At 41.5% G+C, this 23,206-nt stretch overlaps 2 protein-coding genes across 2 annotated transcripts; both read right to left on the bottom strand.

Annotated features, from left to right (window-relative positions):
- Positions 1-924: 924 nt before the first annotated feature.
- On the bottom strand, positions 925-4,492 carry lamtor2 (late endosomal/lysosomal adaptor, MAPK and MTOR activator 2). The gene is made up of 4 exons (XM_083650186.1): positions 4,310-4,492; positions 3,611-3,773; positions 3,361-3,450; positions 925-2,347 (listed from the first exon to the last, which is right to left on the bottom strand). Exons 1-4 carry the CDS (start codon positions 4,375-4,377, stop codon positions 2,291-2,293), a joined length of 378 nt encoding a protein of 125 aa, XP_083506312.1. The 5' UTR covers positions 4,378-4,492; the 3' UTR covers positions 925-2,290.
- A 1,771-nt stretch (positions 4,493-6,263) lies between these two features.
- On the bottom strand, positions 6,264-19,510 carry LOC310783152 (ubiquilin-4-like; the record flags this gene model as incomplete). Its single annotated transcript, XM_083643945.1, has 11 exons — positions 6,264-6,430; positions 9,355-9,523; positions 10,092-10,207; positions 10,602-10,685; positions 10,854-10,993; positions 12,789-13,014; positions 13,154-13,312; positions 15,566-15,828; positions 17,629-17,813; positions 18,579-18,730; positions 19,364-19,510. The coding sequence occupies 11 exons, from the start codon at positions 19,508-19,510 to the stop codon at positions 6,278-6,280; spliced, it is 1,794 nt and encodes a 597-aa protein (XP_083500071.1). The 3' UTR covers positions 6,264-6,277.
- Positions 19,511-23,206: the final 3,696 nt, after the last annotated feature.

Below are 23,206 nucleotides of genomic sequence, written 5' to 3'. Positions count from 1 at the left end.
ATTTCAATCACTCCAATTGATTTCAGGGGAAGGAAAATGTACTTTACACAACATGCCTTAGTTCTGAATACAATTGCAACACCCGATTACAAGGAGTGAGAACACTTGCACATCCAAAGCTGTGGTTTTCCAGTTTTAATAAATTGCCACAACTTGGTACTATTAAATGTTTTTACCTTGATTTTGATGGTTATTATATCCAAATGAAAAATAAAAAGGTTTATTTTATAGTATTTCATTTCAGGCTTTAGGGCAAGTTAGAAAATTTGAAAGAGCGTGTTGACTTTTGATATCAATTGTATATCTCCTCAATGGGTTATATCCTGTGATTCATCAACATGACATTCTCACAAATAGGCTCATGGCTATCTCTTCACACAACACTCACTGATACTTGTAAAACACGGGGGTAGAACATGCTTTTTAACGGCATCATGACCAAAAAGACAATGTAAATAAATAAGGTCCAATCAAGGAATTTCCCCAACTGACTAGCCATGTTGCTTCTGATTCTGAATGACAAAATTACCTCATCTTTCTCAGTAAGAACAAAATAAAGGCATGAGGAGTTCCTGGCTGACATTATTTGCATGTAACCAAAGTGGCAACTAGTGACAACACAGGCAAACGAACATAGCCTGAGCAAACAAACAACTGGATTGATGAGCTGCCTGCTGCCTGTGTCGAGAATTAAGACTTCAACACATACAAAAGCCATTCATGTAACTGATAAACAGGTAAATATACGGTAGCTTTGAAAAGCTAGCTTCAATGCAGCTACAAGTGTTATTCTTGGTAAACTTGACATTTTGGCTTTGAACTCCAAATACTTTATCAGTGCCCAGTGCTGCCCACTCATCTCACCCAATGCTCTCAGTTCACATCATAAGCAACAAAATCAAAAAGTCTAAGTTTTGTTCCAAAAACAATTTATTTTACAGCTTTGACTTTGATTGCAATTGAACTGAACTGTATCTTCCAAATGACAAGCTTTTTAAATTGTATAAGTGTTCGCACACCTTTGTCATAATATATACATCCCCCCTCATAGGATTAAAAATAATTCTATATACTGCTTAACTGTGATAAGCACATCTGAAATAAAGCTGCAATTGAATGAATCAACCATTTCACCACTTGAAAGTAAAATAATTTCAGCAGCTCTACAGACTTCCTGACAACATTTTGCTTCGACATTTGGAGCAGACAGGTATTTGAATGGAGTCACAGATAGTCTCTTAAAACTGACAGTTGGCTCTCGCATTTTTCAAATGGTTCCGACTAAACGTCTGTACTTTCAGTAGGGAAAAGTTGGTCAAAACGGAAAGGGAAACTCTGCTCGTATCTCCAATCACCTGCATCGGTTCGAACTTCCTCCGGTATGAAGCGTTTTCCCCCCAACTTCCTTTGTCCATGTTCTGTGGGTGTGAATTACAGACTGTCTAAGATGCATCATGTTCTGTGGGTGTGAATTACAGACTGTCTAAGATGCATCATGTTCTGTGGGTGTGAATTACAGACTGTCTAAGATGCATCATGTTCTGTGGGTGTGAATTACAGACTGTCTAAGATGCATCATGTTCTGTGGGTGTGAATTACAGACTGTCTAAGATGCATCATGTTCTGTGGGTGTGAATTACAGACTGTCTAAGATGCATCGTGTTCTGTGGGTGTGAATTACAGACTGTCTAAGATGCATCATGTTCTGTGGGTGTGAATTACAGACTGTCTAAGATGCATCGTGTTCTGTGGGTGTGAATTACAGACTGTCTAAGATGCATCATGTTCTGTGGGTGTGAATTACAGACTGTCTAAGATGCATCGTGTTCTGTGGGTGTGAATTACAGACTGTCTTGATGCATTGTGTTCTGTGGGTGTGAATTACAGACCGTCTAAGATGCAGATGCATCATGTTCTGTGGGTGTGAATTACAGACTGTCTAAGATGCATCATGTTCTGTGGGTGTGAATTACAGACTGTCTAAGATGCATCATGTTCTGTGGGTGTGAATTACAGACTGTCTAAGATGCATTCGCAAAATTTAGAAGAGACAGTCTGGCTTGAGAGAGACTAAGTCATAGAGGGTCAAAGAGTTAACAACCCATATGGTTAGTACTGAGAGCATGATTATAAATACACTGACCATCCATGCACACACACACACACACACACACACACACACACACACACACACACACACACACACACACAATGTGAACATCTAGAATGACACAGTAGACCATGTATGCACTGGATCACACACCATGCTGTCTTGGCACAGTAGACAGGACTATGATGCTGCCACTTGGGTTAATGGTTCCTCCAGATACTGCACCAGGGCCTCCGCCTGCAAATACAACACACACAGTCCAGCAATCACAATGCTAAGGCAATGCTGGAAGTCTTTTTAAGCCATTGCCTTCATGTATGTCCTTACTCCCTGCTGTAGCCTACAGACTGACATAATATAGTCAGGCCTCCTTCAAATTTAACCTTTGAGGAAAATGCTTATAACCAGGTTGAATGTTGTTGCAATGTGGCATGACCCTGCTTCAGCAGGAAGCCTATGGATTAGAGACTATCACACTTGCTGAGACAACCATTAATAAATAAACAAACTAAATAAATAACTACATAAATTAAAATTTAAGTTTTAAATCCAATTACATAATACCATAATTGTTGGATAAACACTGTCATATTTAGGTAGGCTATAGCTGAGGAATTTCTGGAGAATTGAATGCAGTATTTATTTTGGGAATGAATGAATCAACAGTTTGCTTACATGTTTAGTCAGCAAAGCAGCTGCCATGTGAACAGTAGCTACAGTAACAATTAGCATGATTGTGATTGATAGCTGTGCCTTCACTGTTTTACAGTCAGCACAGACGTTTTATGATTATGCCGGCTAGCATACCTTCATGTCAGTATTGGTCACCATTGCTATCTGTGGTGAGGTTACTCACTTGTATACATTTTGAAAACACAATTATCTTATTAACACCTGCACAAACTAGTAGCACATTTCACACCACCAGATTTCGGACCCCAGTAAGAATAGCCACAGAATTTGCTGCAGCTGATGGGAATCCTAATAAACTAAACCAAAGTCCATCATTCCAACTTCCATTAAATAATTGCCCATCTGCAATGTTCAATAGAGACTCGAGGATAATGACTAATGCTAGTGGTCCATACAGAGATGACCTGGATTAGGTTCGCTAATTTCAGTGATTAACTGCTCATGAAATCAAGAGGAGATAAGTGTATTATAAAAGTGAAAATGTTCTATCAATATCTAAATTAATCTGTTGCGTTAGGATACACTATGCTGAACACTTCAGGTATTAAAATTCTCACCTTGGCTTTAAGCATCCCAAAGCCCACTGTCTCTTTAGCATACATGCACAGGAGTAGGTTGGCTACCCGCGTGATGGCCACCCTGCCCTCCTGAAAGGGAAAAACAATAGAAATTGTTTGACAACTAAGTTGAGTAAGATTGATCTTCATTCAAAACGGGCTGAAACACTGGCACCACACAGACCATACATCATATACTTGAGAATACACCAATGCTTTGGTTTTGAAAAGAACCACCTATTAGTCTTACCATACAATCCATCAGGATGAATTTGAGTTTGTCTTCGTTGAAGGCTTGATGGCCGTTCTTGTCATAGGCTGCCCAGATGTTGCTGGCGATGGCAGCTGTCACTCGGGCGTCAGTGTCCCCATATCCAGAGTAGGCCAGAAGCGAACCCTCATTATTCAGTAAGCTGGGGAAAACGTCAAGTTGGTTGTTCAAGTACTCGTTAGCTAGTTAACGTTACCTAAATTCAAATGACACTCTTAAGAATAATTAATTTGCTAATTATTTTAATTGGCTAAATTAAACTGTCCACCCACCTACTCATATCGATCATGATACGTTAAACTACAGGTGTAAGTTGGCATAATGGAAAAATGGAGTCGTGTGTGTGAGAGTGAGAGAAAGCTAGTCTGAAAGCACAATACCGTAATTCATTATTCATGCTGTTAGTTGTTTGCCTTGTGATAGTACCAGACTGGAGGTCACTTTTTAACTACGTTACATAAATTGCCAAATGCTGGTTAACATTCTGTTTATATCATTGCTCACTGTTAGTTGTACAAGAACAATATGAGAGGGGTTGTCGTTTTCTTCTTCAGGAAAACCAGCTAAAGCTTCACATTATCTTTGTTTTATGTCAAAAAGTAACGTTGACGTTAGCGTATAGTCGCACAACAGTCGCTAGCATCTACTGGCTAGCTAGCTCTCCTGCTAACTACTCACAGTGTGCTTTGTACTCCGCTTGTGTTCGCTTGGCTGAGTACCTGCGTCAACGCCTTTGGTCGTAGCATAGCTAACTACGTATTAACTTAAGATAATACAACTATTTTGATGGCTGAAAACGGTCTTTAAATCCCACACAGCCTCTGCATCGAAGCACAATCAAGTCAGCTGATGTTTTCTTCCCTTTCCGGACGTTGTCGCAATGCACTGTGGGACTTGAAGTACACTGGTACAGAAAAGCATTTTTTCATCCCGGTTGTTATTTTTTGTATTTCTCACGTAGTAATATACCTGATTGTAAAACTGCTATTTTATTGTAGTGTCTGAAAACTACTTACAGTTGCAGTAGGGATGAGGGTCAGTGACAATACACCCACCCACAAAATGTGTACATCAGCAGCTGGTTCCTCTTAACCACTGTGTCTATAAACATTTATTTTGATCTCTGTAGAATTGTAAGGAAAAGAAAAAAGCTAGACCTTACATTTATCACTGGAAGCCGCAAGCAATCTGTCATAGGCAACTCTGTTTTGCTACCTCAAGGCAATGCACACTGTGGGTCCACCAATATGCCAAGCAAGGATTACATTTAGCATAATACACCTTCCCAAATGCAACTGACAAAATAAATTATTCACACATGCTTTAGTTTTTTAAAGGTATTATTAGAATAGATAAGAGTGAATGGAGTCCAAGAAAAAGGCAGAACTGAACTGATTTCCTTTAAGGGCAGGCATTGCAACAATGTACTGGATTAAGGGGGAAACAAATCCGAGAAGAAAAAAATCAGATACCATGAGATTTCATAGATAATTCTGCAATATATCGCTGAACCCAATAGGTTATATTTAGGCACTACACTGCTTGTATGAAAATACACAACATTGTTAATGTAAAAGAATTAGTCTCGTCATCTTTTTAAATCTGGTCAGTTTAAAAACATTTCACTGGTATCTTTTCACATTTTCTATTCAGTAATCAAGAGCCTCAACCGCATGACCATTAGAACAGCAGTGTTGATAATATATTTATATAGATATATATGTATATACTTATTGCAGGGTTGATGGACTACCTTGCTAGTCTTCCAACTTGAAAACTTTCACTTTGTCCTCCACCCTCCCCCCCCCCCAAGAAAAAAACAAACAAACAAAAAGTTTTTCAGGCAGCTGTGATGACTATACAAACAAGCTTCCAACAGCCTTGTGTATTGTCAAGTTTTTGGAAGGGGAAAGAAAATCAAGAACTTGTCAGAGTGCGAGATGAAGAAATGTGAGGGAAGAAACGGAGTATATTTTCTACAGCTTTTGCAATAAATACTAGTCAATCAGGCAGAATTAAGGACAGAGAAGAGAGAGAAAATAAAGTAAAAACAAGCAGGTTCTCCAGACAGAAAGCAGGGTGAGAGAGTCTTCCAACCAACGGCAACAACACTGGTTCAAAACATTACTTCTGAAATCTCTAAATCACCACCTACATACAATCTGTTAAAAATGTGGGTTAATTCCTTGGTACCCTCATGCAGAAGTCCAGTGAACGTAATTTCAGGAAATCATCTGCGGTTGCATTGGCAGGGGGGACACGGCAGCAGCGGCGGAGTTAGTTGTGGTGTCATTTCACAGCGGTATTGTCATTCCACAGCGTTAGCACAGGACCATTTCTGTTAGCGGCTGAAATCGGCAGCGCCCTCCCCCAACGTGATTTCCCCAACCCCCCCGTTCATCTTTCCCATGATTCACAGATCAGCTGAAGAGATTAGAAGTAATTGGAATTCCATCGAGTCCATCTGAGGGTCGCGGGCAGACTCGCATGTGGCCGAGGGCCGTGTTCATATATTTTTTAATCTTCCATCCTGGCCCTCCACTCTACCAGTATCCCACCTTGACCCCCCCACCCCCCCTTCTCCATTTCATTGGCTCTTCTGTCACCCCCACCACCCCCGCAGTGAGCTGAGGGGGGCTGGGTGAGTTAGGAGGGCTGGGAGCCCAGCAGTCTCTCAATGGCAGCGTTGATATCTCCTCCAGTAGCGATGAGCGCCTGCAGGTTGGCCTCACGGTTGATGAAGCCCATGGCGCTGAGCTGGTCCAGCTGCTGCTGGAACCGAACCTCCGGGGTCTGAGGCTGTGACGAAGGAGACGAGGCACAAAGTCAGAGACTGGATATTAAAATAGTGCTGGATATCCGCGGAAGATTTGGAGAAAATTTGTTAGCGAACGAACACTCCACTCCAGCCACCAATGATCTCTCTACTGAGATTTGCATGTTAAAGTTTTTAACAGCTGTCCATGGTCTTGTGTTGGCCAACTACTATTACAATTGGTTATTTTGGTTAGATACCAGCAACCAAGGTTTATGGCGAACACTTATTTGCGTGGAAATGCATTTGGATTTCAACTTACTGTAAAATGGCAAACTAATGTTACCCATTGGTCTCAAAAACAAATGCTAGCAATGCTAACAAGTTGTTTAAGAAGGTAGCGGAGAGAAAAATGCACATCCGGACGTAAATAGAGTACCGCAAGGATGACGTATTTTTGTAGTCGGAATGCGGAAGTCCCGGACTTCTGGGTTCTTCACTGTTTCTGCCTATTGGATTTTTGAATGGGTTTTTGGCGCGATGCTTAAAATAAGGTCTGTGGTTAACACAAGCTTATTCAAACGCGAATCTGTGTTCAGCAGGATAATCTTCACACATGAGGACCACTTTCATGAGTTTTGAAGTGTAAATGTGAGTCCTAGAAGTAAAAAGCTCATGCTAAGCTATTCCAGAACTACACACACTGTCGCATAGGCTTCCACGTCACGTCACCACAGCCAAATTCAACCTTTATCAAAATAAGCGTTGTATTACTCTGAGCTGACAGAGCAGTGTGTGGGACGGAGGGGGGAGCATGCACCCAATTAGTTAGCAATCAGTTAAGAGACACACACAAATCAAATTAAGTTTATTAAATATAACTATAAACCAACTGGCAACTATTAATATGAATGATAAACAGTACTGGCATGAAACTAATAAACTAACATGAAACCCACCACTACACAGGTCTCTACAGGTGAAGAGGCGATTCTCTCCACCAAACCATTGCGAACAAACTAACATTAGATAATTTGTTATTCTAGAATGTATATGCAGGGCTCCAGACTAACTTTTTTACCTTGGGTGCACTGGTGCACCTTACTTTTTAATTTAGGTGCACCAGCACATAATTTAGGTGCACCCAACATTTTACACCGCACCTTTTGCCACCGCAAAATACATTTTAAGCATTACCTTTTTTTTGGTCAGTTCCCACATAGGTAATTTCTTAACACATTGTGTAAATGACTGCAAACAGGAGCTGCCACACTGTTACCCGAGAGCAGCAAATGCCTTTTTTGTGGCATTTTTTCTTTTTCTTAACCCATTGATACCTGATGCAGCATTTGTGTGTGTATCCCTTTAAGACCGCGAACCGCGCGGTCTTAAAGGGATACACACACAAATGAGGGATATACACGCAAATGCTGCATCAGGTATCAATGGGTTAATCTGTGTAAAACATTCAGCTCAACAGCCTAAACCCAGGTTTCAGATAGTACTCATTATCAATACTCCACATTAAAACGGAAAATTATCGTGAAAAAATAAAACAGAATAATAAATGATAACAATTCTATAGTCAGGGCCCTATATAAGACATGCAACAAATTGTAATAGTTATATTCAGATTGATTCAATCGATCTGAATAGCTTAATAACAATTTTAATTTGTTGCATGTTTTATTTATGCTTAAAATACTATTACCCCAATAATAATGTTATTGTATTGTACCTTGTGCATGCTGCACCTCCGTGCGGCCAATCAATATGTTGATCGGTCTCCCATCCTTTAAGATGCGGCTGTACACAAGCTCACACTCCTTTGTGGATAGTATCCACTCGATACGTCTGTCATGAACCACATGTACGATTTGAAGAGACGTCCTCTTTTTTTTAGAGTGTCTGAAATGACTCCAATGAATTGGGCACAAGCAGTGTCATTACTCTAGGTTGGGTTGACGTTTAACCCGCTTTTCTTCAAGAGGGAGATTTGACACTTATACTTTGTAAACGGCAGCTCCTCTTTGCCTATATAATAAGCCACGTTACATTTGATCATCATTTCAGCCTCCTCGCTGGCTCTGTTTGCTGCTGCCTGCCGCTGAAACGCTGCGTGGATGGGAGTGGCTGTGCCTGCCACACACCTGTCACGGCATGTGATGTGTTTTGGGGAGGAATTGTGTCGCTTCAATGACTCGATTCGGAACGCCGTCGCTCCGACAGCAAATGCAGTTTTCCCAGCCACCTTTTTGCCGAGCTCTTTGCAATAAATGCAAGTCATACTGTTTGCCGTCTTATCATATCGGAGCCACGGAAAGTGGGCAAGCCATTATTTTCGAAATGCATAGGTTTTTGCCTTTTTAGACGTGCTTGGCTCTTGCGGTCTGAGTCAGATGAAGCAATCTCCTCCGCCGATGATGTACCGGGGTCCGGGGCAGGGGAGACCGTGCGAGGTGGGAAAATGCGTGTATTTACACACATTCTGGAGCCCTGATATGACTACGGTAACTACAATTGGAAAATACTAATAAATCTAATTTGAAAGAGCGAGTGGGCAATAGCTGTGTGACTGAACGGTGAGGCGAGGGAAAGAGCCGTGTTCGCCCTTTGGCGTGATGACGTATAATATCCCAGTCGGCAGTGTAGTCTCATTTAGCCGTTTGCTAGCTAGCCACCCTTTTAACGGCACATAAAAGCTTCAAAACTCATAAAAGTGGTCCTCATGTGTGAAGATTATCCTGCTGAACACAGGTTCGCGTTTGAATAAGTTTGTGTTAACCAGACCTTATTTTAAGCATTGCACCAAAAACCCATTCAAAAATCCCATAGGCGGAAACAGTAAAGAACCCGGAAGTGTTAGCATCCATGTTTTCCGGACTCATTCCTGCGGTACTCTATATGACAAATTGCTAGTTAACAACAAGGAAAGAAGTCCAAGTTAGTGCAAGTAGATGAAACATACTGATGGCCCTCCGCCTGCAAACATCTGTAACATCTGCTGCATGAGCTGTTGCTGAGAGGGACTGGTAGCTGAGGTGGGATTTGATCCTGGTGCTGAGGCAGGAGGGTTTTCTGGAGGAACACTGCCCCCTGTGGTGGGAGGAACAACTGGGAGACCTCCAGGAATCAAGCTAGGGGGACAGGAGAGAAGAAAACAAAACACTATACATCATAACCTGACACTATACACTTTCAAATACACTTTGAGTATTTGACTGGGTTTCCACATATTTTTGTGGATCACATTGTGATTTTCAAATGACCATTCCATGATAAAATTGTGCAATTTCCATTAAAGATATTTGTCATTATCAACTATCAATTGGAATAAGAATATTTGTTATTTCGGTTATTATTTCCCAAAATAACTAGATCTACTTGCATCCAAGCAAGATATCAAAGCTACAATAGGCAAGGTGGCACATTGAGGGCTCCACACGGTAGAGACACGTAAGTAACTGTTAAAAAAACGTTAAGTTCTTGACACAGAAATCATGTAATGTGACCCCAGTAAATGGAACACCATACGATCTGATGTTGGTCAGCCCAGGTTTGGACGGAGGAGACATTTACTTTCAGGTCTCCAATGACTGTAGGAACCCCGATTAGATTAATTTAACTTCCAAGCGGGTCCACCCAGACTGAGACAATAATGCAGGCAAACATATGTGATTTGGAACAGAGAGGTGAGCAGTGTACCCAGGCATGATCCCCGGGGCCTCGCTCTGTAAGGTCTGCAGGCCCTGCTGGATCTGGATGAGGGCCTGCATCGCTCTGGGGTTGGTCATGACGGACAGAGATTCAGGATTCTGCATCTGCTCAATGACAGACAAGAGACAGGTCAAATCAAATTAAAAGAAACATTGACTTACAAATCTTAAACCAATTATTTCTGTATAGACTTCTTAAAAAAGTTTTATAGAGGCTTTTATGCAATTTGTTTTGCCCACTATATTCACATAGTTGCCCATTTTATTCTTCTGTAATCCTGCTTTTAAATTCAATTTAACTGTCGTGCATTTTCATTGCTTATCCTTTTATCTTTTATTTATCTTATTATCTGTAAAGCACTTTGGAACTCTTGTGAAAATTGCTATATAAAATTCCTTATCACATTATTATTATTATTATGGACGAGCTCATTTGAATTCACTAATATAATTAACGACATTGCACAAATTAATCTAATTTCAGTGTGAGAAGCCTAACCTGCTGGAGAAAGAATGGAAGCTGACTTGTCATCTGCTCCTGCAACTGGGGGTTACCAGCCAAGAGAGGGTTGTTCAACAGAGCCTGAGAGGAATTAAGTAACATGTGACCCACATTTTCAAAGCACAACATTAAAATGAATGAAGCCATTGCCCTCTTAAACCCCACTACCTCACCAAAGAACACATTGCTCTTTATCAATGCCCTAAAAAAACCTGACGACAACATCATCATAATAAAGGTCGTGCAGACCTGTGACGCCATGTCTGGATTTTGTGCCATCGACTGCATCATGTTGCGCATGTATGGCGCTGACATCATGTTCTGCATCAGCTGTGGATTCTCTGTGAGTTGCTGCATCATGCTCTGCATACCAGGGCTGCTGAAGACACCTGGGCAGAGGACAGTGAGCAGCATGTGAAAAAATGGAAAAAAGGCGAGACACGCACAATCCAAAACCTGTATAGGGCAGGTGCAGAGCTTGAGGTAGGAATGATAGAAAAATAAATAAAGCTCGCACACTGCAAAGGCTCCAGTTAGGTGTGTTTTATTTGACACCGGTGGTTACGTTTCGGGCAGCAGTCTGAGGAAGGGCATGCTGCCCGAAACGTAACCACCGGTGTCAAATAAAACACACCTAACTGGAGCCTTTGCAGTGTGCCAGCATGTGAAAAAACAAATGCAATTTTGTTTCCTTTTTATTATTATTATCTAAAGTATATCCTCCATTATACCATGGTCTGGGTGAATACTCATCCATTATTTTGTGATAATGTACAGTGATAATGTACACCTAGCTAAGGAGTTCCAGTCAAATGGTCTGTTCATCGTTCATATCAATGCGCCAGGATCACGACAGAGCCGTTTGAGCTCTATACCACCGTTGGGTTAATATGGCACTTTTATAAGTTTAGAAAAACATTCATTCGGTCAAAGTAACTATTTAGATTACCCCTGTGTGCTCAGTTTATCAAAATAACGGCTATTTAGAAATCTGATTTTCTTTTTCGGAGAACTGTCAAACCCTCTGTTTACAACTTTGCAGCAAGCCAGCCAGGCGCCCTGGGAGAGCGCGAGAGGTCTGTATCAGCGATACAAATCAAATTGAAGATGAAAAAGATGAGATCAACACAAACAAAACAATGAAATGGGCACTGGGCAGTTAACACCAACACACTGAGAGACTTCCTTGTACAAAACAACCTGGACTCCAACATTGAAAGCTTTGGATGGTTTTCAGTCTCCGCCACTTACGTCTTTATAAGACCTGCAGACGTTAACGTTATTCCTGGAATGCGTGTTTAATGAGCCAGTTACATGTTGTTGCATTCTTAGACATTACCTTTTGCTTTATTTTGTATGTTACATACAATTGGACAAGTTAGTTAGTTTATGGGCTAGAAATTCTGCCAGGTTACAGGCACTAAGCGGCCATTTTCTCCTTTGAAAATCTTGAGCAGCCAAGGGGACTATTTTGTCTCTGCTTCTCAACTCATATCCAAGGTTATGAAAACTAGATTTTGATTGCAAAACGCATGAAAATATAAATTAATGGTCTTGTTTTGTTTCTTTGGCAAGTGACCATGGTATAAGCGGGTCAATACACTTCGAGGTGTCCATTATCAGAAATGAATGTACTTCGCGGAAGCAACCGTCCGATGCAAAGCCGAGGACGGTTCACGGCTCCGCGTAATAATGATAATGGACACCTCGTCGTGCATTAACCCTTACTTAGTTGATTACGGTATTTAATAGGTGAGCATTCTTAAGCTGACAAGGAAACACTATTTTGACGGCATCTTGAAATGTAACATCTTTCCGGTTGAAACCGGATGATGGGGTGGGAGATTACATGGGGAGGGACTCTTCAAATGTGGACAGGTTAGAGTGTTTCTAAAACAATCTGTGATGGTATTACTGGTTGGAATTATATACACCTACGGGTGAAGTAAGTACTAAACATATGCTGTTTTCTAGGCAGGGAAAAAAATGGGATTGTGATTTAGAAATACAAGAATAATGTAATTTTGGGGGAATTTATTGTTAAACAGATGTATGTTGTGACATGGTGAATTAGCCAACAAGCTGAACAAGTCATTTTTTAATTTCAGTGCGACTTAAGACACCATTTCTCAGGGCCATTGAAGCAGATGTGGTTACCTCTTCAGAGGATCTGTAACTATTTACCGTTGCCAAGGCCCATGGCATTGATGCCCAGGGGATTGGAGAGGCTGGGGGCAGCGCCCCCTGTGGAAGTTGAAGTTGTGGAACTGCCCGTTCCCCGATTCTCTGGTGTCGATGCTGCCATGGGTCCCCAGGGGTTCGGTAGAGGCTCTCTATTCTCTGTTCTGGATGGCTGCACTCCAGAGTTGTCTGCGTTACTCCCCAAGGCAGAGAAAGGGTTGCTTCCAAACTATGACAGATTGAAATAATCACAATTTATAAGAATAGCCTTGATCAAAAGTCTTTTCTCATTCACACTTTGCCTTACAGACCGACTCACTAGGAAAACATTTAAGCCCAGACAAAAATAACCGGCAGTTACAGCCCACCTGCTCCCTAGCAGCACTGAACATAGGCTCCTGGATGTCTGTGTACATCCTCCGTAGAGCATTATAACCTCCAGGGATGCTCTCAAGGTTGCTAAGCGCCCGGTCCTGGTTACGCATCATCTCTTGCATCATTGCTGGGTTCCTTGCCAACTCCATGGTCTGTTGAAGCAAAAGTGGATTCAGATAATAAGAACAACAGTTCTGTGGTAGACTAGAAGTTAAAGGAGCAGGCTTCTGACTGGATGGCCATTGTTAGAATGGCCACACTTGGGAAATTTTGGGCAGCTCCCATCCCCAGATGTGAATCTATACAACTATATGAATGGACGTAAATAAATATGAACCTAAGTAAATCTTCGCTGGATAAATACATGTAAAAGAAATCAGTAGTCGGAACTCTGGGTATCCCTTGCTTAGTCTTAATGGGATAGGTAGCATGTTTTGAATACTGTATGTCATTGTATGTCTAACAGGACTATTGCTATTTTTCTTTCACTTTCCTAAATATTTCTTCAACTGCTCCTTCAAGTTACACCTGAGATCAGGGCCTAAAATTCATTTTGCATATTGGGGGCAAATCCCCCCCTTAGATGCTTCACATAGGGGGGATTTATAGACTTTGGGGGGGAGAGGATACTACGAGTGCAGTCCGCTGGTTCTCCACCAGGGGTCTTTGAGGGGCTTCGACGGAGTCACCAACAGATTGTTCAACTTCACCATTTTATTGACAAGAAGCTAGTAGAAGAGAAACTCCTGCACACTGTCTCGCCTTCTCTGGAAAATATAGTTTTTATTGGATGAACAGACGTTTCGGTCGGCAGACATTCATCGTTGATCCAATAAAAATATATATTTTATTTCCAGAGAAGGCGAGACAGTGTGTGGGAGTTTCTGTTCTACTGGCCGTATCTTCCTCCGACGCACTTGTCACACACCTGGGTGTGCAGAGACTTTATTCACTACATTTACAAGAAGCTAACAATTAGAGAATGTAGAAAAATTGCTATTTTGATGATAGTTTCACTGTCTCTACCTACAATACAATTATTTGTATGGGAATTTTGGACTAAATCTGAACTAAGAAAAATATTTTCAGTCAGATTTGGGTCAGAGACACAAATGGGGGTTTGTGGCTCTAATGTGTACTAAATTAGAGGTCCTTATAATATGGAAAAGGTTGAGAATCACTGTATGTGAGCTTAACTACAGGTACAGTTACATTGTCCTACATTGTCCTATTCTTAGCTCAGGTTGCATTTCCAATTGAAGGGATTCTCTGATTGAACTATGCTGTAGTTGGTTGTCTCTTTCTCCTTCTCTCAGTGTCCTTTTTCTTTTGGTGGCTCCCTCTTCTCTCGTGTCCATGTTGTATTCTTCTTCTCTGCTTCATCTCTTTCTACTTAACAACTTTGTTTACAAAAATAATAAAATAAAACGATCACGAGTCATGACATCACAGTCTTTGCTGAATGTGCCTCACAATTTCTTTTCATATCTGCTGTATGAGAAACGCCCTCTGAGCTTATGTTTTGTAACAGTGGCTGGTAGAAGGCACAGCACCGTACATTTAACAAATGAGCAGCTCATTTCACTTTGAGCCACGGATATTCTGAGCCAGTTAGCTTGCCTGAAACTTGTCTTTTGGACTGCTGCTTCACCTTAGTTACCGTTGCTGTTGCTACAACGGCGACTGTAACGTTACATTTTAGTGAGCGGTCCATGTTTGCGTGCCTTCAAGTTCACATGATTGTAATCTCTGCAAATTGCGAGCGAGAGATGCTGCTTGCTGCTGCTGTCACAGCAGAGACCAGGGCACCATCAGACTGTTAGCGAGAACATCCCGGTCTGACTTTTTTCAAAATAAAAGAATGATTCTGCACAAGTGTAAAGCACACAGAGGCCCTGAAAAGGTTTGTTTTGACATCTCTGTAAATGTGTGCGGGAATGTCCTGCATTATGAGTGCTAGATTTGCGGGAACTGATGAAATTATGTGCAATACCTGCAATCCCGAGCCAAATTTTAGGTCCTGGGGATCATTATGCGCATTTCTTGTAGGATATAATCACTAAGAAAATATGACACTAAACAGTGCAAGTGGAACACAGAATATGTAACCATCATCAATATTTACGCAGGGTCTAAAATTAACTTCTTTGTCCACCAGCCAAATGGCTAGTGAATGTTCAAATTTTACCAGCCACTCAATAGATTACCATAGAGCTCAACAGTCTTATGACGTCTCCAGCCCCGACGAGAATTCCCCATTCATTTTCTCCATAGACATTAAAAATAATCCTTATATAATGAGTTTTAAGCCTGGAACCAAGCCAACCAGTGACCTACTGAATCGTGAGTGACCATAAAACATTTCACTTGGAGCAAAAACAAAAAGTAAAAAGCTCTGCTCTCACCTGTCTCATGAGCTCAGGGTTGTTCAACATGTGGGAAATCTCAGGGTTGCGCTCCATGAGCTGCTGCATCTGAGGATTGCCCACAAACATCTGCCTCATCAGGTCTGGGTTGGACATCATGTTCTGGACCAGCGGGTTCTCCATGATCTGCGACAGCATTTCTGGGTTGGACATCAGCTGCCTCTGCATCTGCTGCTGCAGCTCCATGAAGTTAGACGAACCCATACCCAGGCCTGAAAGGCCGGACAGGTCACTGAGCCCACCTGAGGGGGAGGGCCAAGACTGGACATTAGATAGTTACTGGCAGGTGTGTGTGTGTGTGTGTGTGTGTGTGTGTGTACACTGGGAAGGGCCTGGGAAATTGCTTTTTGTGGGATTGTGCCATCTACTGTACATTTACCTACAGCAGTGGGTCTCAAACTTTTTTGGCTTCAGTACCCCCTTTCCCTCATTTGATTTCTGAATCCAAGTACCCCCTTTACCCGACTACATTTTGCTTAGAAAACGGCAAGAGAAACTATAGTATATTATGCAATGAATGAATGATAACCCACCTTTTGCAGAGTATAACATTACAAAATAAGAAATGGAGTGAAAGAGTTGCAATTAGTGCCTCCTGAGCAGATTTATTTTAACGTTTCATTTATTTCCCTGATTTATTCTTACATTTTCCCCTTTCTCTAACCACTGTAGTACCTCCACATACCCCTAGGGGTACGTACACCCCAGTTTGGGAACCACTTCTACAGAATAAAGAAGATGGGGAGCCAAGGGAGATAAGGATCTTCGGACGGGATGCAATCCAAAACTAGAGTGTGTGCATTTAGATTCAGATTTCAGGTTGGGGTCTTCACTAAACCATCACAGGGCACAGGCCACAAGTTTTTGTATGTGGCTCATATACATGTTAGGGCTGGGCGATATTGAATCACAATATCACAAATCAAAATCTCAAAAGACTGAAAACCTTGATATCTTTAATGTGACAATATTTTGGGGACGAGTATTTGTGCTTTCACAAGATATTTACACACAAGGAAATGTACGATAACCAAAATCCCCGATGATATATAGTCCCATATCACAATATTATCAATATTATACTATACGCCCAGTTCACATTGTAACGGAAGGTAAAAACAGAATGACTTCTCATTGTCACAACGTGGAAGCTTCATGCACTTCATTGATTGGAAGACCCATATCCAAAATCATTTTGACTCCGTAAATAAACCATAAACTAACTGCACTACTAGTGTGAAATTAACATAATTTTGATCTTTATTACCTCAGACTGCTGACATCACTAGATTCACTGCCAGATTTACATTACATTACATTACGTCATTTAGCGGGCGCTTTTGTCCAAAGCGACTTACAATATCACAATTTGTCAACAGTACAGAAAACAACTATGCAACACAATCAATGACAGCTAAGATATTTTGATAGACTAGCACCATGTAGGAAGTAGTTTTAGAAGGAATAAGTAACATGTAGCATTAGTCGTTTTTTTTTTTTTTTTTTATTAAAAGATGTTAGTTCAAGAAGGGCCGAGGTGTAGCCTGAAAAGGTGAGTTTTTAGTCTCCGCCGAAAGATTGGCAGTGATTCGGCCGTTCTGACCGAAGGGGGGAGCTCATTCCACCATTGAGGGGCCAGGGACGAGAAGAGTCCCGATCAGGACGGGCGACTTTTGAGCCCACGTAGCGGTGGAGGAGCGAGGCGATTTAGCGAGGCAGATTTACCGTCTGACACACTTATTCCCAACGTTAAGTGGGAGAAATTGGAGCAATAAAAAAAAATAAAAAAATCCCATGTTGTTTTTCCAGACTTTGCAGCTCATTTTATGGTAAATCCAATATGATGTGAATGGGGCATCGTCTTTGGCCACTCACTCAGTGGGGATTTGCCATTAGGGATTTCCATTAATCATTTCCCAATTATTCACTCAAATGATATGGTGGGTAATCTGAAAACATATACTCTTGTATAAATCAATGTAATACTGATTGTAATCATGAAGAAATTCCTCATTAGAGTGTGAAAAGCAGTAAATTCTTACTTAGCATGTTGGCAGGCTGGGCTGGTGTGGGACCTGTGCCACTTCCTGTACTGGGTGCTGCAGGGGGGTTGGTGGTGGTGGTGGTGGTGGTGGTGTTGATGTTGGTGGTGCCGGTGTCACTGCTGCTGGCTTGAGCTGTAGTAGAACTGGAGCTTGACATCTGAGGTGAACTGCCACCTGCGGATCTGAAGAGACAAATCAAAAGCACATCAAACAAAACCATAACAGGGCTTTTTTACTCCTAAAGATTTATTTCCGTATCATGGTATAGAGTAGCCACATGATGTTCCACTATGTTCTCTATATAAACTCTCGAACTTGCGTCACACAGACTTCCATAAGTGAATTGGGGAACTCGGCTGTTCAAAACGCTCTCACACCCGTCTCCGACGTCGGATTGCAGATCCGAAGATATAATAATCCTCCTACGGAAGACAGTAGTTTAGGCGAGGTGGTTAAAATGATACTCCTGCATGAAACAACCGTTTAAAAGCAGTCTTCCCAGAGCCTGTGCCGTATTTAGGAGAGGAGAAGTTTCCTAGTGCCGACAGGAACCTTGGGAGTTTGAGTATTTCATGACATGTTTTGTTTCCCAGGTGCGCTGGATTTGATCATTGTGCCGCCGTCTCCATGTGACTGCTCGCCGCGTGCAAGCGGTACACCATGATAATGAGATCAAACACACCCTGCTGTAAATTCAGCACAGGCTGTGGAAAGACTGCTTTTAAATGGTTGTTTCATGCAGGAGTATCATTTTAACCACCCCGCCTAAACTACTGACTTCTGTAAAAGGATTATCATATCTTCGGATCTCCAATCGGACATCGGAGACGGGTAGGAGAGTGTTTTGAACAGCCGAGTCCCCCCATTGACTTATGGAAGTATGTGTGATGCTAGTTCGAGAGTTTATACGGAGAACATAGCGGAACATTATGGGGCTACGTACTTACTTTGGAGCAGTCTTGATAACAAGGTGAACAGTGAGCCCGTCTTTGATGCCATGCTGGTTTAGAGAATCTCCATCCTTCAGGATCTTCCCAGCAAATATCAACACCAGCTGCTCCTGCTTGGCCTTGAACCTCTTGGATATCTCTTGTTTAAACTGGACGAATGACATAAAGGGGTGGTGAAGCAAGTTGCACAGTAACGTTAGTTATGAGCAGCAAAAAAGGCAACCATATGTTTTAGTGTGTATCATACTATTAGCTAGCTAATGTTGGTCAAGTAGGTTGACGTTACCCCGCCCCCTCATCGAGATAGTCTATGACTGACCTGCTCCTCAGGTTGAACGTCAGACAGGTAGGCTAGATAACCTTTTGTTTTTGAACGAACTGAATAACACACACACACACACACACACACACACACACACACACACACACACACACACACACACACACACACACACACACACACACACACTTCAATGCGGCTTTAAGACAACATTAACCACCAAACAACTCCATTTCGGTGTTATCCTAAGTTGTGACGTTAGCTCTGGTGTGATATTGCTACCTTAGCACCCAGTCGTTGATAGTGCAGAAACCTGACTTACCTCAAGGGAAACGATCACCCTATTTGACAACAAAACAGCTGTCTGATTTGAAGTTATTTTCCAGACTGCCCGCAGAGTGACGTTAGTTGGTTTAGCACTGGCTAACGCGAGCCGAGCTAGCCAGCGTTGACTCATAGCATGACTTGCATTGCCAGATGTAAAAATGGTTAAAACACGTACCTGGGCGACAGACGAATCCTCCGAAATAGCAATCTCCTCTTTATCTTTCGGGGTTTTGACAGTGACCACGATCATAGTCCCTCCATCAGTAACATTTTTATCTACGTTGGCATCCACAGTAGGGTCTGTACCGCTGTTCTCCGCCATCTTTACTACTCCTTATGTTACCTTCGAAAACTCCTCCAACTCCTCGTAATCTCCCACGTCAAGCGTTCAGTGCGTTTTATCAGTAATATCGACCTCGTAACCCAAATAGTTTAGGTCGGCTACTGTTTTATTTATATAAATCAAGTGGCACTAAGCTACTAGCTACAGACGTTTATCACATCTCAGAAACAGGCGCATCACACAAAACTCGGCGTTTCACCGTCTTTTACCACCTCGATAATTTGCGCTCCGTCTTTATATTTCCGACAGCACCTTAAGGCATCATTAGCATCATCCGAACCGACAAGATTTGCAAAGCTGAGATCAAAGCAGCAACTGTTACCGAGAATCACAACAGTGACGCCTAGTGGCATTATTAAAGGATTGCAGTTAATCGTTTATTACTAGCCTACGTGATCATGTATTAATTGTATTGTAACGTATCCGGTATCTCATGAGGCAGAGGCTTCTTGATGGTACAAGGGTCTTTATTCACAGTTAGTTATATTACAACTCTCAGCGGTTGTCACGCTCAAAGCTAGCAGCTTTCCCTTCGAGTAGTGTGTGTAGACTGACGCGCATGCTCAGTTCACTCCGGAAGTATCCCCACAGCATAGTGTTCCCCAATACAACACTCCCACACATCAGTTCCTATCTGCAGTCGAGACACTACCAATGCTCACCCCTGTATGTGTACTGCTGATTCGCTACATACTCCCCGCCCAACAATAAGGTCAACGCCCACGTTGATAACACATCACACACCCCCTTGTACCAAAACATCTTTTTTTCTTTAACAGCTTCTTTGTTTTTTTTTCAATCACAGCATGTTGCACTCTCAGACTTCCCCACATCTCCTCCCCCACAATATCTCATGTCATGCACCTCTTTCTTTTTTTTATACTTTTTATTTTCATCTTTTCACAAACAGACAAATCCACATTTTTTTTAGGAAAAGGAAACCAAAATATACATATAAACAAGAACACAAATAAGGAAAATAATATGAGTGCGCTGACAGGGGGAATAAACCTCAGTTTCTCTCTCGATGGGGAAATCTTCTTAGACCAGTGACCTATTTATTCCATACTCCACTTCCTCCATGAGTCGAAGTGGGCAATTATTTATTTATTTTTACTTTGTTATTATTCAGTTATTCCTCTTTTTTCTTTTTAACAGATTTTTTTTTTTTTTTTTTAACCATTTCAAGGACAGACAAGTTTTTTTTTTTTTTTTTTTGGGGAAAGGAGACCTGGATACTCATGTAAAACAAATAAAGAAAATAATATGTGTGTGCTGACACTGACAGGGGGGGGGGGGGGGGGTGGACAACACCTGATGGGGGGGATCTTCTTAGACCAGTGACCTATATTTATTCCACTTCCTCCATAAGTCGAAGTGGGTATTTATTTTTATTCTTTTTTTTTTTTAATATATATATACTTTTTTTTCTTTTTTCTTTTTTTTCAATTTTTCAATTTTCCATTTTTTTTTTTTTTTTAATTAAATTAGGTACTTATTATCTTCACCATTCCAAGGTCAAACACTTTTTTTTTTTTTTTTTTTTTTTAGGGAAAGGAGATCCGGATAGACATGTAAAGCAAATAGAGAAAATAATGAGTGCACCGACACTGGCAGGGGGAGTGGCCAATAGTTACTCTCTCGGTGGGGGAGCCTTTTTAGACCAGTGTCCTGTAAGTATTCCACTTCCTCCATGAGTCGAAGTGGGCATTTATTTTAGTCCTCAGACGTGCAGTAAGTTCCTCCATTGTTTTGATTTCCTCCACAATACTGATCCACTCCCCCACTTCAGGGGGTTCCTCCTTCAGCCATCTCCTTGTGATCGCCTTCTTCCCTGCCAGTGTCAGTATCCGGAACAAACAAAGGTCTCCCATCGCAATGTGTTCTTCAATTTTTCCCAAATAAATAATCTGTGGCTCTTTTGGAAAGTCATACCCCATAACCCTCTGCATAACTTGAGTGATGTCCAACCAGAACCCCTGAATCTTTTCACATTCCCAGAATATATGAAGATGATTGGCATTTATCTGTCCACAGTTTCTCCAACATATCTGTTGTTCGTGTGTCTGTCTGCTTTTGATCTGTGGTGTAATAAAAAATCTCATTATATTTTTCCATCCCAATTCTCTCCATCCTCTGGATCGAGTAGACTTATGTTGTGTGTCACACATAGAATGCCAATCATCTTCTGTTATATCAATATTCATTTCTTTCTTCCATCTCTCCATGACATATAGTGTGTTGTCCCCAGTCATTTTTTGAATAATTCTATACAATTTGGAGACAATTTTTGTTGGTGTGTGTTTGTGGGCCTCCATCAAAAAATTAACCAGCCCATTTCCCTCTTCAGATAGGTGTTTCTTCACCCCTTGATCATAAAAGTGTTTCAGCTGTATATATCTATATCTATCCGACTCCCCTAATTCTAGTTCCCTCTTGATTGAAATAAAAGAACAAAACTCCTTTTCAGTTAACATGGTCCCAATCGTAGTCATACCCTTCACTTCCCACCTTTTAAAATTCGCATCCCATTTGCCCGGTGTAAAACCATATGATTGTGATGGCCAAATTAAAAGTTTGATGTCTCCCTCCATCCTAAATTTTCTCACCACATCCCTCCACACATCTATAGTATTATCCAGGACCATATTCTCTCCCTTTCTCACCATCCCTTCTCTCTCTCCCAGCCTAGTCTGAGGTTTGCCCTTACCCACTTTCATCTCTATCTCTTTCCACCTTGCTTCATAATCAGGTGTACACCAGTATACCACATACCTTAACTGTGCAGCATAGTAATATTTTCTCAGGTCAGGCAGAGCCAAACCTCCCCTTTCCTTATTGATCTGTAATGTTTTGTACTTCACTCTAGGTCTGGCGCCCGCCCATATGAAACGAGAAATCTGTTTATCCCAGGCCTTGAATTGGTCTTCAGGTATCTTAACTGGGAGAGAAAGGAATAAATATAGCAGTCTGGGTAGTATGTTCATTTTGATGGTCTCTATCCTTGAACTAAAATCTAAAATCAAAGTTGACCACTTGGACCATTCTCTCTTCAGTTTTTCATTGATTATTGTGTAATTCCTGTCATATAAATCTGTCAGGTCTCTAGTCATAGTCACCCCCAAGTATTTAATTGCATCTGCCCCCCATTCCAGTCTAAACCTTTGTTTAATCATTCTACTGGGCGTGTAGTTTATGGAGAGGATTTGCGTTTTGGAAACATTTAACTTATATCCTGACATTTGACCAAAGTTCTCTAGTATCTTCATCAAGCTGGGGAACGTTTTATCTGGGTCTTCGAGGAAAACAATAACGTCATCAGCAAATAGTCCTATCTTGTGTTCCCGATTCGACACCGTAATGCCCCTTAATTCACTGCTATCTCTAATCAGTTGTGCTAATGGTTCTATGTAAATCGCGAAGAGGGCGGGGCTAGCGCAACATCCCTGGCGTGTCCCTCTAGTCAGTTTAAACCTGCCCGTTAGGTGCCCGTTAATCTTTATTCTGGCATATGGACCGTCATACAGTGCCTGTAGACACTTAATAAACTTATCGTCAAAGCCAAGTCTCCCCATTGTCTTGAATAAGAACCTCCAGCTGACCCTGTCAAACGCCTTCTCCGCGTCGAGACTAATTAGAGCTGCTTCCAGTTGGTGTCTATCTATATGGTCGATG

This window comes from Poromitra crassiceps (genome assembly GCF_964638095.1).
Source record: "Poromitra crassiceps genome assembly, chromosome: 1".
NCBI classification, from domain to species: Eukaryota; Metazoa; Chordata; class Actinopteri; order Beryciformes; family Melamphaidae; genus Poromitra; species Poromitra crassiceps.
The sequence above is the reverse complement of the archived record's forward strand: the minus strand, read 5'-3'. Positions and strand labels throughout refer to the sequence as shown.

What these genes read in the sequence shown, in the direction of transcription:
- lamtor2 (XM_083650186.1), bottom strand. Translation starts at nt 4,377, where the DNA reads ATGCTACGACCAAAGGCGTTGACGCAGGTACTCAGCCAAGCGAACACA. An exon ending in AGCGGAGTACAAAGCACACT is followed by an intron (nt 3,774 to 4,309) that starts GTGAGTAGTTAG and finishes CGTTTTCCCCAG; the next exon opens with CTTACTGAATAATGAGGGTT. An exon ending in TCATCCTGATGGATTGTATG is followed by an intron (nt 3,451 to 3,610) that starts GTAAGACTAATA and finishes TTTCCCTTTCAG; the next exon opens with GAGGGCAGGGTGGCCATCAC.